General features: G+C 41.8%; 2 protein-coding genes across 7 annotated transcripts in view; one reads left to right on the top strand and one right to left on the bottom strand.

Annotated features, from left to right (window-relative positions):
- The window catches only part of ticam1 (TIR domain containing adaptor molecule 1), a 124,419-nt gene that overhangs the window by 20,697 nt on the left and 88,986 nt on the right, over positions 1 to 14,736 (top strand). For 3 of the 6 annotated variants that reach the window (XR_011964005.1, XR_011964009.1, XR_011964010.1), the window contains exon 1: positions 8,874 to 9,048. The exons of 2 other annotated variants lie outside the window; for them this stretch is intronic. The gene's annotated coding sequence lies outside the window, so the exon portion shown is untranslated. One more of the 6 variants, XR_011964008.1, reaches the window with a different exon arrangement.
- On the bottom strand, positions 1,801 to 8,598 carry LOC140494536 (protein fem-1 homolog C-like). The gene has a single exon (XM_072593810.1). The coding sequence runs from the start codon at positions 8,415 to 8,417 to the stop codon at positions 6,567 to 6,569; it is 1,851 nt and encodes a 616-aa protein (XP_072449911.1). The 5' UTR covers positions 8,418 to 8,598; the 3' UTR covers positions 1,801 to 6,566.

Genomic DNA, 14,736 nt, shown 5'->3' with positions numbered 1-14,736 from the left:
GTTACACTTTCTTTACACCGTGCAACTTATTGTATTACACTGTACAAACAAAATATTTGTGCGTTGTCACTGCCATTTCCTCACTCTGAATGAACGGTTAATCCAAAGGATAAGGAGTTAAAATTGACCTGAACACTTCCGCTTAAAATGCTGGGGTACTATGAATTAAAGCAGCTTCGAAACAGTGACAGGATTGGACAGTCAGTTCCGATTTATGGAAGGGAATTAATGCTGGACAAATGTATTGGAATTTTGAGGTTGTAACTAGTAGAGTTGATGAGGGGGGAGTCAATGCATGTGCTTGGACTTTCAGGCCATTTTCATTGAGGTCCCACATAAGAGAATATCATGTAAAATAAAGAGGATGGAATTGGGGATAGTGGCATGTCACAGTTGGAGAATTTGTTGGCAGACGGGAAACAAAGAGGAGGAATAAATAGGTCTTTTCCTCCCAAGTGACAGGCAGTGACCACAGGGATCAGTATTTGGACCTAGGCTATTCACAATATAAATAAGGAGAACTAAATGTAAATCTCCCAAGTTTTCCAAAGACACAAAGCTGGGTAGGATGGTGAACTATGAGGATGCAGCAAAGATGCTGCAGTGTGATTTGGACAAGTGAGTTGGCAACTGCATAATAGATAAATATAATTTAGCTAAATGTGAGGTTATCCAGTTTGCAAGCAAAAACAAGGTGGCAGATTATGTTGTAACTGCTGATAGATTAGGAAAGGGGGACGTGCAGTGAGATCTGGGTATCCTTGTCAGCAAGAAGATGGGGAGGAATGTAAATGGGATGTTGGCCTTCAAGGCAAAAGGATTTGACTACAGGAGCAGGGATATCTTGTTGCAATTGTACAAGTTATTGATGAGACCACATGGAGTATTGTGTACAGTTTTGATCTTCTTATCTGAGGAAGTATATTCTGGCTACAAAGGTTTACTAGAAGGATTCTTGGGATGATAAGACTGATGTTCGAAGAGACTGGACCAGTGGGACTATATCTGTGAATTTGAAGAATGAGGAGTTATCTTGTTGAAGCCTTTAAAACTCTTAACAGGACTAGACAGGGGAAACACAGGAAGGATGTTCTTGTTGACTTTAAAAAAAATTATTCACAGGATGAGGGCATCACTAGCTAGGCCAGCATTTATTGCCCATTCCTAATTGCCCAGAGGACAGTTGAGTCAACCACATTGCTGTGGGTCTGGAATCACATGTAGGCCAGACCAGGTAAGGATGGCAGTTTCCTTCCCTAAAGGACATTAGTACACTAGATGGGTTTTTCTGATAATTGATAATGAATTCATGATCACTAGACTGTTAATTCAGATTTTAAAAAAAAATGAGTTCAAGTTCCACCATTTGCTGTAGCAGGATTCAAACCCAGGTGTCCAGAACATTATCTGGTCTCTGGATTAACAGTCCAGCGATAATACCATTGGGCCATTGCCTCCCTTCTGTGGAGTCCAAAAGTAGGAGTTACAGTCTAAGGACATGAGACAGGCCATTTAGAACTGAGATGAGAATTTTCTTAACCGGCAGAGTACTGAGTCTGTGGGATTCTCTGCCACAGAAAGCAACTGAAACCAGAACATTGAATATTTTTCAATAAGGAGTTAGTTTTTTTTAAAAAGAGTATGGGGAGAAAGCAGGAACAGGATATTGATTTGGATAATCAGCCATGATCATATTAAAGGGTGAAGCAGATTCAAATGGCCTACTCCTGCTTCTATATTTCTTTGAATTGAAAACTTTATAGGGGAGAATGCCAGTGAAAAAGTTCAAGTAGTGAATGGTTGAAGATGCAAGTCCTTTTTATTCAAAGCGACCAATTACCACCTTTAAGGGTAGCCTGAGTTTTCCAACAACAAATTTTTATACAGTACCTTTCACCTAAAATTTTTTTTGAGGCGAGAGGAGAAAGACTTACAAGGGACCTGAAGGACAATGTTTTCACACAAAGGGTGGTTTGTATGCAGAATGAACTGCCAAAGAAAGTGGTAGAGGCAAGTACAGTTACAATATTTAAAAGCCACTTGGACAGGTACGTAAATAGGAAAGGTTTACAGGGATATGGGCCAAATGTAGGCAAGTGGGTCTAGTTTAGTTTGGGAAACTTTGTCGCGGCATGGATGAGTTGGACTGAACAGTCTGCTTCTGTGCTATATATCTTTTATCACTGTGTTGTAAGGCACTTCCACATGGATGTCAGAACATGGGATATTAGAAGAGATAATCAAAAGCTTGATCAAAAGGGTCAAGTAATCCTCCCTTAAAGGAAGTACAATGAGAAGCAGAAGGGATTTTATAAGAGGGAACTCTCAATCCTAGACCTAACTATCTGAATTTGAAGCTACCAAGGAAGCAGTTAAAATTGTGGATGCTTAGAGACCAGGTAAGTTGGAGGGTGATGGGATGGAGGACTTTACAAAGAGTTGATGGCTTAAGAACAGAGACATTCAAAAACAAGAGAATAGATCCTTGTATCTTCCATTATCCAGATTTTAGAGTCTCTGTTGCTAAAGTTACCACCAAGTTCAATTCTTCTGACATTATAAATATCTATCTTTCTTCTGCTAACTATTAGAACACTATCCATCCAACATTTTAGCACTGATCACCATATAATGAGGCACTACTGAATTCTCCTTTTAATATCTAGAGGGACTAGAGCGTTAACATTTTTAATCATTTTACAAAATTGATATGATGGTCATTGTTTGTGAAAGTGTTTTGCTTTCTTCTCCCGTTGAAGTCAAGGAGGCATTGACTTCTTCCATAAGCATTTGTGGAATCCTAAAGTTCAACTCGCTAGCTCTGGTCGTTCCTTCCTCATTTGATCTATAGGTATCCTTTTCCTAGATTTATCATTTGTTTTTAAGGCATGAATAATTAGTTTTCTAAATCAGCTGGTTTTAGATATACATTTATTGTAAGAGCCACACAGTCACAAGTGTAGCTCAGCAGCAATTTACATTTAATACTCTTCAAGCCAAACAATCGAGTGTAAACTCTGGGCAAAGAATGTGCTAAAATAAATAGGTTCCAAAAGCTACATTTAAGAGTATTCTGAAAAAGGAATCAATATTAGCATTGTTGTGCATGTGTGAAAACATGCAGTCACACAGTGGGTTTGCAAGATCCCCATAAAATAAAGCCCTATTAAAACAAATTAGATCTATACATAGTGCCTTTAACATTCCAAGTATTTACAATAGTGTTTAAAATCTCTGCCTTCCTTTGAAATTAAAATATCTTTATTGTAACTATAGTTACACTTTTACACTAAAATAAAACCCACACACATCTGTTTCACTTTTTCAGAGAACAACTGATCTATTGAGCCACAAGGCTGTTCATAAAGGTCAAATGACAAACATATCTAGTGCGAAGAAAAACGCCTTTTGCAGTTAACAAATGTGCAAGCTTCAAAAGATGTTATATACCCAAAAACGGTATCTGCTCTGTTTCACTTCAATATGTATGCCTATGACAAAACATGTTCCTTGCTTTTTTTTATTGCAATTCACTGCTGTTACAACACATTCATTTGAATGTTTTTTTTTTCTGAACATCCACAAATCAAGAAACTGAAATTGCATGGTCACTTCCTTTCCAAATGTTCTAAATCATCAAAGGGTTACAGTTTGGTGAAATACCAAGTGAAGCGTTCAGGCTGCTAATTGTCATTTGCAGTAAACAACTTAAATCTAGTTTTCGGTCTCCTCTACATTGGGGAGACCAGACATCTTCTTGCAGAGCGCTTCAGAGAATGTCTCCAGGACACCCACACTAATCAACCCCACCACCCTGTGGCCGAACATTTCACCCCTGAACCCAAGTCTGCAGAGGGCATGCAGGTCCTGGGCCTCCTCCATCGCCACTCCCTCACCACCTGAAGCCTGGAGGAAGAACGCCTCATCTTCTGCCTCGGGATCCTTCAACCCCAGAGCATCAATGTGGACTTCACCAGTTTTCTCATTTCCCCTCCCCCCACCTTACCCCAGTTCCAACCTTCCAGCTCAGTACTGTCCTCGTGACCTGTACCATCTGTCAATCTTCCTTCCCATCTATCCACTCCAAACACATCTCTGACCTATCACCTTTACCCCCACCTCCATCCACCTGTTGGACTTTTAGCTACCTTCTCTCTAGCCCCATCCCCCTCCCACTTATCTCTCCAGCCCCGAGGCACTCAGCCTCAGGCCTGATGAAGGGCTTTTGCCCGAAACGTTGATTTTCCTGCTCCTTGGATGCTGCCTGACCTGCTGTGCTTTTCGAGCACCACTCTAATCTTGACTTAAATCTAGTTTTGCATAGCCTTTTGATGTTTTTGTGACAACAGAGCGAAAACAAAAAGGTGTGTGTATATTTGTGAAGGGTAGTATCTAAAGACTGACTACGTGGATGCAGGGAAAGTTACAAAAATAATTGGATGCATTACCGAATTCAAACAAACATGTCTGTTTCTAATAGCCATGTACCGTTCATTGATGCCGAAGGTTCAAGTTGAGAGTTAGATCTTATAACTAAAATGGTTAGTCCCTGGAAGGGGAAAGGTATACATCAGACGGCAAGAGCTACAGGTGGGGGGAAAGGCAATTACAATGCGATTAGACAAGATTTAGGATAGCGAAAGAAACTGCAGGGAAGGGCACAATAGAAACGTGGAGTTTATTCAAGGAACAGCTAGTATGTGTCCTTGATAAGTATGTACCTGTCAGACAGGGAAGGTGTTGTTGAGTGCAGCAGCGTGGTTTACGAAGGAAGTTGAATCTCTTGTCAAGAGGAAAAAGGTGGCTGATGTTAGGATGAGATGTGAAGGCTCAGTTAGGGCGATTGAAGATAATTTCTTTACTCAGTAGCAGGGATGTGGAACACACTGCCTGTAACAATTGTAGACTTGCCAACTTCATGGTCATTGGATAGGCATATGGATGAGAATGGAATAGTGTAGGTTAGATGGGCTTCAGATTGTTGTCACAGGGTGGTGTAACATGGAGAGCCGAAGAGTAATGTTCTATGCTCTAGAAGCATGCTCAGACAAATGGAGTTATTCGTAAAAACAAGAGATGATCCTGTCCAAAGTGAATTGTTTAAGTATTAGTTGTGTTGAGTGGAGTATGATATTTTCTGAAAGATCAGCTTAGCTACAATAGTGAACCTCAATTTTTAAAAAAAATTCTTGATCAATTCTTGGAATTTAGGACTGATGTCACTTCAGTGTTTCAGTAAAAAGTGAGACATTGGTGCCAAAAGGCAGTGAAAAATTTTGGTACTACTTTGTAAACAGTAACAAAGTCCATCGGCCGCAGGGAGGGTAACCAATTCAGTTCCAATTGTTTAAAAATAAAATACAAAAACTGTAAAAATCTACACTTTTAGGAAATTCATGGCCAGAAGTAGGTAGGTAGGACATATCCACCAAACATTAGAACATGCTAGATATTTACTGAAGAGGACTTTCAAAGTGCCTGTACTTCTTTCCATTGTTTCATCCCTCTGCCTAACCATTGAAGAATCCTTCATAAACTCCATCTCAAAAGAAATGTTTCAAACAGAAGATTTTTGAATGCTGAAGGGCATAATATTAAAATCATTAGGTTGCAAATGATTTCAACATTACTGTAATATTTGAAGGTAAAATAAGCCCACTGGTTTAACAAACTAGTTCTCAGGCCTATCAATAAAAGTAGAATCTAGATTTACTAAACGCTGTCTACCAAAATTGTCAAGCGTTCTGAAGATTTATTATAACATCAGTGTACATAACTCGGAAACCAGGTATAATGTTGGGACAGTAAATGATGCAACTCAATAGATTGATAGGAATCTGAAATTAACAGACATCTGACATAGAACAGCACACTGCTTGTTTCCATCTCTGATGTTATTTCCACTTTATAGTAGTCAGGAGATACTGATAGGCTCAATGGAACATCAGGGTAAAGATCTATGACGTGTTTCATTTTGGTAACCTATTCCATATTGAAATTTAAAGTGTAACTCACACTCGTGCATGTTCTTTGGACCTTGTTGCACTTAGTGGATATTTTATTTGCTGAATCTTAAAAAGCAGCTGAAATATACAGGTGCCACTGGATTTATTGGGTGTTTTAAAAATTTAGATTTTCCTACAATAAATGAAGTACAGCTTAGGAAATGCTGTGCGTAGAACTTACAAAACATAAAATGGCATGAGCTGTGATCCATTCAGCCAGGATGGCAGCAGTGGTGTAACAGGGAAATTAAGTGAAGAGTTTATAAGACTTCTTAAAAGTTGCAGATTGTTAACTAATTTTCTCTAAATGAATTAGAATTCCCTTCACCCAAACATCTGGTCTTTTGGTATAATTCAGAATGGACAACAGAGCAGATAGCAACCAGCATATATTCTGCAAGACTAAATTTTGTTTGTTCTGTGGTCTTAGCCCTATAAAGATTGAAATAGCCCTTCAGGAGGCGGACTGATTTTAATCTCACTGAAGTGTCTGTCATATTTATGTCAGTGAGTTGTTCAATCCCCATGTGAACCAATTTTATAAAGACTTAATTTAACACTTCAATGTAGTTGAATGAAAGCATCCAGTTCTTCTGGAATTAATCCTTTGTAAATGACCTTATGTTTTTCAACGGCACGAGCAGCAAGGCACTGCAGAGTGATGTGGTTGATGGGTTGAATCAAATTCTTGGCCATCTTCTTTTCATCCAACAAATCCCAAGCAGTTTTCTTGGAAGAATTGGTGGCATCAAAATGTGCACCGGTGTCAATTAACATGTTCATAATATCAAGATTGTTGTTGAATGCAGCTATATGCAGAGGAGTGTTGTTCTCATAATCTCTTGAGTCAACGTCAGCACCACATTCCAGCAGTACCGAGGTCACTTGCAACGAAGGGAACTTGCAAACTGGATAACGGCCAACTGATGTTGTGTCCTTGTCAACTGCTAGATGTAATGGGGTAAATCCACCCTTTCCTCTTGGATTCAGCTTCAAAAGCCGATAGATGGTTTGCTTCTTGTAATGTTCCTGATCAGGGCTACATTCTACCTTTTCTAACAAGGAAATCAAGTGTAAAATAATAGATAAAGCTTTTGTGAATTGTGCAACATCAGGTGGGTTCTCCCGCTGATTCACTGCTCGTTCAACTTCACGGACACTTTTACACAAGATGCCCATAAGATCAGTGAAAGATACTTTCATGGCCAGGGTGCCTTTTGGACGGTCTTGCAGGACAAAAGAAAACAGCTCAGCAAAGGAGAGCAAACTACTGGCAGTCATAGGGCTCAGTGGGTCTAAATTGTTCTGCTGCATATCCAGCGCATATTTCCACAAATTGATGCATCTTTCAAAGTTTCCAGAATCAGCATAAACTGCACCTCGATAACGAATATAGTAGGAAGTGTCTGGATGGGATGGACCAAGAATTCTCTCTCGGATCAACAAGGCTTGCATCCTCATCTCATCTGGGTCAGTAATCAAGGCTTCCAGCTCTTCAGATGTTGTAACCTCTTTTGCATAATCATAAGCTAACACCAGTTGTCCTACCTGTGGCTTCTTAACTATTTTGCTTTTGTCACTGTGCCTCTTCTCCATTGCTCTCTTCCAAAACTTCATCGCTCCCAGCAAGTCTCTTTTCTTATCAACAAACGTAGCTCCCAATAGTTCAAGCGCATCAATTCGGTCTTCCTTCCTGGTCTGCACGTGGTTAATAAGAAATTCCACAATATTCATGTGACCTGTGACACTGGCAGCAAGTAAGGGGGTCATTCCATAGCCATCCTTTTCCATCTTAGCCCCACATTTTAGCAGCATTTTCATTATTTCCAGGCTTCCTGACTCCGCGCAGTCGTGCAAAGCAGTGTTCCCCTTCACACTTTTCCTATTCACATCCGCACCTTTCTCCAGCAGATACTTGGCAATCTCCTTATGCCCCTTATAGCATGAGATCATGAGGCAAGTGTGCCCGTGCCTGTTCGCCACTTCCATGTCCGCTCGGTGCTCGATGAGGTACTTGACGATCTCCAGGTGGCCGTCGAAGCAGGCGGCCCGCAGCGGGGTGGAGTTGGTCAGGGTGGTGTTGTTGACGGACGCCCCGTGCTCCAGCAGGGTCCGGACCACCGACAGGTGCCCGGCGGCCGACGCTGCCCACAGCGGCGGGGCCCCTTCGATGGTTTCCCCGTCGAAGTTGACCGAGCCGCCCAGCTCCACCTTGGCCTTGCAGTGTTCCATCAGGTAGTCGACGACCTGCAGGTGGCCGTACCTGGAGGCGATGAGCAGGGGGGTGCCGCCATTGGTTTTCTCCAATGTCACCGCCTCCAGCTCCTCCGCGCTCCGGTTGTTCAGCAACTTCTGCATAAGTTTCAACTTGCCGTCCCGAGCTGCGTTGAAAACTGCCGTCTTGATATCCATGGTCGGGCCCCGGCTGCCATTTAAACTCCGGCCGGCCCAACAGGGAACGGGTGTGGCGGGCAAGGTGAGGAGACGGGAGGGCGTCGGTCGGTCGCCTGGCCCTGGGCCCTGCTCGAACGGCCGATATTATCTTTCGAAAGTAAAATGGAGACCCTCCGGCTGACAGCTCCGACCCTGTGGGGCTCACCGCGCATGCGCCACCGCGGCGAATGCTGGGCGTTGGTGCTCGGGCGTCACGTGATACGTGCCGGTCGCACTACAACCCCCAGAAGACCCCGCGGAACCGTCGAGACGATTGGCTCAACCGGCCCCTAACCGACATTAACAGTAGCCAATGAGGAGAGAGAACCGTGCGCGTGGGGCCGGTACAACAATGGGATTCGCCAATGGGTTTGGCGAGGAGGCGGGTATTTATTTGAAGGGTGGCGATGGCGGTGAGCAGGTGAGGTGAGTTGTCCAAGTTAGTTCCAATGGTGAAGCAGTTCGTTGAATCTGGAAATCCCACACCGTGACCTTATAAGAGTGATTCGACGTGCTTCATTTTTACTGTACTGAAAAGTAGACGAGGTGACCTGTCAGATTTAAGGATCCCGCAGACATCAGTGAGGAAGTGGCTGGTTAATCTGAAATGGTAACTGAATATCAAATATACTCGTTTTGATGTAGAGAGAACATGCAAAATACGAAGAGTAAGCCACGCAACCCGACAAGCCTGCTCTGCCATTCAATAAGACCTGGCTGAATTGCATCTATTTCTCTTTTTCATTCTATCCTCATTGTCCTTGATTCCCAAGTGCCCTCAGATCTGATCTCTAATGCTCACGAATTAAATGGCTACAGCTCATAGAGTCAATAGAGATGTACAGTGTGGAAACAGACCCTTTGGTCCAATTCATCCATGCCAATCAGACATTCTAAATTAAACTAGTCCCATTTTCCAGCATTTGGCTCATACCCCTCCAAAACCTTCCTAATCATACTTCTGTCCAGATACCTTTAAATGTAAGTGTATCAGCTTCTACCACTTCCTTGCATTCCAATCTCTGCATGGAAAAAGTTGTTCTTTAGGTCCTTTTTAAATCTTTCCCCACTCACCTTAAACCTGGGACACTCCTTTCATGGGGAAAAGACCTTGACTATTCACCCTATCCATGCCCCTTGTGATCTTATAAATGTCTATAAGGTCAGCCCTCAGCCTTCGATGTTCTAGGGAAAGCAACTCCAGCCTATTCAGCCTTTCCTTACCCTCCAACCCTGGCAACATTCCTGTAAATCTCTTCTGAATCCTTTCAAGTTTAACAACATCTCTTCTAGAGCCAAGACACCAAAATTGAGTGCAGTATTCCCAAAGTGACCTAACCAATGTCCTATAGAGGTGTAAAATGACCTTCCAACTTGGATACTCAATGCACTGACCCAAAAAAGGTAAGCATACCACACACCTTTTGCATTACTTTGTCTACCTACGAGTCCACTTTCAAGGAACTATGAACCTGCCCTCCAAGGTCTCCCCAGGGTCTTACCATTAAGTGTATAAGTCTTTCTCTGATTTGCCATACCAAAATGTAGCGCCTCACATTTATCTAGATTAAACTCCATGTGCGACTCCTAAGCCCTTCGGCTCATCTGAGGCAACCTTCTTTACTGTCCATTAGACCACCAAGTTTGAATACTGAGTTCCCAACCTTTGTCACTGTGTAATGACATTGTAATGTTAGCTACATATTTACTTCTAGTTATTAATTATAGTTTGATTTCATTAATTTATCTAACTTGTAATGTGTGCTTTCACTTTCAAATGTAGCATCTTTAATTTTCACATTTTTAGATCTGATGTGCCCTCAATCACTAATGCCCATATTATCACTATTAAGCTCCCTAGCCTATGATTTAGCCTGCTGGATTTCACTCAAATCTGCTGTAGACCTGACCTGCCTTTTCAGACTTATAATTTTTTCTTCGACTAGACTGAAGCTGAAGGAAGTGAGAAACCAATCACTAACCTTTCCCCAAATACAGAACAGTGATGGTGTGCCATGTGATAAACTCTGAGTGAATTTTACCAGGCCCTCCGAGATCAGTTTGAAGTTGGACAAGGTTAAGCAAAATTGGATGAGGGCTTTAATTTAATGGGGAGTGGAGGAGTCATAATCTATGAGGTCCACTTGGCTAACCTCGTTACAATCCTACAACAATAATAGTAAAGGAACAGCAATATATTTTCAAGCCAGGTGTGTGTGGAGTTTGGGGAGAAACTTTCACCTGGTGGTATACCAGTGCGTCAGCTGTCCTTGCCTTATTAGGTGGTAGATGTTTAGGAGATACTGTTGAAGGTGCCTTGCTAAATTGATATCACATATCATAGAGTTACACAGCACGGAAACAAACCCCTCAGCTCAACTTGTCCATGTCAACCAAGTTTCCCAAACTGAACTAGTCTGATTTGCTTGCATTTGGCCCACAACCTTTCCTATCCATGTTAACTCTCCAAATGTTTTGTAAAAATTGTAATTGTACTTACCACCACTTCCTTTGGCAGCTGGTTCCATTAATGCACCACCCTCTTGTAAACAAGTTGCCCCATAGATCCCTTTTAAATCTTGGTCCTCTCACGAAAATTTTGTCCTTTAGTTTTGAACTCCCCTAACCTAGGTAAAAGACCATTGCTACTCTGTCTATCCATGCCCCTCATGATTTTATAAACATCTATAAGGTAACTCTTCAGACTTCTACGCTCCAGGGAAAAAAGTTCCAGTCTATCCAGCCTCTCCTTATAACTCAAACCTTTCAGTCTTGGTAACATTCTTGTAAATCTCATTTGCATCTTTTCCAGTTTAATAACACCCTTCCTATAGTAGAGTGACCAGAACTGTATACAATGCTCCAAATGTGGTCTTACCAATGTCTTGTACAGCTATAACGTCCTAACTCCTGTACTCGGTGCTCTGACTGACGAAAGCAAGTGTGCCAAATGTCTTCTTCACCCCCAACCCCGTTTACCTGTGATGCCACTTTGAAGAAACTATGTACCTTCACTGCTCGGTCTCTCTGTTCAACAACACTACCCAGGGTCCGACCGTTACCAGGTCCTGCCCCAACTTGTCTCTCCAAAATGCAACGCCTTACATTTATCTAAACTAAACTCTATGTGCAATTCCTCAGCTCACTGGCCCAATCGATCAAGATCCCTTCTTCACTGTCCACTATATCACCAATTTTGGTGTTATCTGCAAACTTACTAACCATGCCTCCTAATTCTTATCCAAATCATTCATATAAATGATGAACAACAGTGGAACCAGGTACTGATGTTCATGGCACACTGCTGGCCACAGACCTCCAGTTTGAACAATAACCCTTTACCACCATCCTCTGTCTTCTACAGTCAAGCCAATTTTGTATCCAGTTGGCTAGCTCACCCTAGATTCCATGTGATCTAACTTACTAACCAGTCTACTATGTGGAACTTTGTCGAAGGTTTTGCTAAAGTTCATATGAACAACACCTACTGCTCTGCCTTCATCTATCAGCTTAGTCACTTCTTCAAAAAACTCATTCAAGTTTTTGAGACACGATTTCGCATGTGCAAAGCCATGCTGAATATCCCCAATCAGTCCTTACCTTTCCAAATACAAGTAAATCCTGGCTCTCAGAATTCCCTCCAACAACCTACTCACTACTGACATCAGGCTCATTGATCTATAGTTCCCTGGCTTTCCCTTGCAGCCTTTTGTAAATAATGACACAACATTAGCTACTGTCCAGTCTTCCGGCACCTCACCTGTGGCTATCAATGATATAATTATCTAGGGATCCTTCAGTTTCTTCCTTATATTCCCAAAATGTCCTGGGATACACTTAGTCAGGTCCTGGGAATTTACCTACCTTTATACTTTTAAGACCTCCAGCATCTCTTCGGTGATGTGTACTGTTTTCAAGATGTCACTGTTTATTTTACCAAGTTCCCTAGCTTTCATGTCTTTCTCCACAGTAAACATTGAAGCAAAATATTAATTTAGGATCTCACCCATCTCCAATGGTTCATTGCATAGATAGCCTCGTTGTTCTTTAAGAAATCCTATACTCTCTCTAGTTACTCTTTTGCCCTATGGCTGGTGGTGAATGGGGGTCCATTCTAGCAGGTTTGAATCTTGTGTACAGTTAGCGTAGAAGTCTCAGCTCTTAACCCACTTTTGTAGCTAGTCCAGTTCAATTTCTAGGCAATGAAAAACCCTAGATTGTTGGTTGTGTTGGATTCAGCAATAATGATGCTATTGAATGCAATGGGGAGATGATTTGATTCTGTCCTGTTTGAGATGATCAATGTCTGGTACTCGCGAGATCAACCCAAGCCTGAAAGTTGTCCAATTCTTGCAGTATTTGAATATTGATAGCTCCAGTATCTGAGGAATTGTGAATCGCGCAGAAAATTGTGCAATCCTGTATTAAAGTTCCTACTTCTGACCTCAAGATGGAAGGAAGGAAGGACATAGATGAAGCAGCTGAACATGATTGGGCTTAGAAACGACACTTAGAAACCTCTGCTGTGATATCATGGTGCTGAGATGATTGACTACCATTTTTCTTTATGCTTAGTATCACTCCAACCACTGGAGGGTATTCCTTTTGGCTTCAGTTTTGCTCAAATCCATTGATGTGACATTCAGTTAATGCTGCCTTGATATCAAGGACAGTCACTCTCACCACACCTCCAGACTTTACAGAACATAGAATTATATAGCACAGGAACGGGCCATTTGGTCCACAATATTGTGCTGAACATGATGCCAAATTAAACTAATCCCTTGTGCGTGCCCTTCCTCCAATTCCTGCATATTCATGTGCTTATCTTAAAAGTCTCTTAAATCATATCTGCCTCCACACTACCCTTGGCAGCACATTCTACAATCCTGCCGTTCTCTCACATCTTCTTTGAACTTTCCCCCTCTCACCTTAAATTCATGTCCCCTAGTTTTTGACATTTCAATTCTGGGAAAAAGATTCTGACTGCGAACCCAAATCAAATAAGTTTGTAAGTTTTTATTTTTGTTATTAGCAAGTTTGCGGTTGACACCAAATTTGGGGCATAGTAGACAGTGAAGGAAGTTTTCTAAGATTACAAAAAGATCTTGATCAAACAGGTCAATGAGCTGAAAAATAGCAGATGGAGTTCAATTTGGATAAATGCGAGGTATTGTGTTTTGATACAACAAACAAGGGTAACGTTTATGCAACTAATGGTAGGGCCTTAGGTAGTATTGTAAATCAGAGGGACTCGGGTGCAGGTACATAATTCTTTAAAATTTGTATCGCATATAGACAGAATGATTAAAAAGCATTGCCACACCTTCATTGCTCAATCCTTTGATTTTAGGAGTTGAGACGTTATGTTGAGGTTGTACAGGACATTGGTGAGGCCTCTTCTGGAGTACTGTGTCCAGTTTTGGTCGCCCAGTTATAGGAAGGATATTTTCAAACTGGAGAGGGCTCAGAAAAGGTTTACCAGGATGTTGCTGGGAATGGAAGGTTTCAGTTATAAAGAAAGTTTGGATAGGCTGGGACTTTTCTCACTGGAGAAGAGGAGTTTGAGAGGTGACCTGATAGAAGTTTATAAAATAATGAAAGGTATAGATGGTGGTTGAAATTCCCCATCTTGGGAAAAAGACAAGACTAGAAGGCACATTTTTAAGGTGAGAAGAGAGAGATTTTAAAAAGACATAAGAAGTAAATTTTTTACATGGAGGGTGATTCACGTGTGGGATGAGATCCTGAGGCAGTGGTGGATGCAGATGCATTTACAACTTTTAAAAGATATTTGGATAGATACATGAATAGAAAAGGTTTACAGGACATAGCCGGGAGCTGGTAGGTGGGAATAGTTTAGTTTGGGATTATGTCCCGTATGGATTGGTTGGACAGAAGGGTCTGTTTTCATGCTGTATGACTCTTAAGTCTCCTCTCAGCCTCCTCCGCTCCAGAGAAAATAACCCAAGTTTTTCTAGCCTCTTCTTATAGTTTATGCCCTCTAATCCAGGCAGCATCCTGATAAACCTCTTCTGCACCCTCTCCAAAGTCTCCACATCCTTCCCATAATGTGGCAACCAGAATTGAACGCAGTACTCTGTGTAGCCTAACCAAAGTCTTACAAAACTGCAACATGACATTTTGACCCTTGTACTCAATTCCCTGACCAATAAAGACAGGCATATCATACACTGTCTTCACCACCCTATCGACTTGCATGGCCACTTTCAAGGAGCTATGGACTTGAATGCCAAGCTCCCTCTGTACATCAATGCTGTTCAGGGTCCTCCCATTA

This window comes from Chiloscyllium punctatum, chromosome 24, assembly GCF_047496795.1.
Source record: "Chiloscyllium punctatum isolate Juve2018m chromosome 24, sChiPun1.3, whole genome shotgun sequence".
In the NCBI taxonomy this organism is placed as follows: domain Eukaryota; kingdom Metazoa; phylum Chordata; class Chondrichthyes; order Orectolobiformes; family Hemiscylliidae; genus Chiloscyllium; species Chiloscyllium punctatum.
Note: the sequence above shows the minus strand (reverse complement) of the source record. Positions and strands in the feature narration are given on the sequence as shown.

Bases quoted from the DNA above. Each gene is read 5' to 3' on its own strand.
- LOC140494536 (XM_072593810.1), bottom strand. From the start codon at position 8,417: ATGGATATCAAGACGGCAGTTTTCAACGCAGCTCGGGACGGCAAGTTG.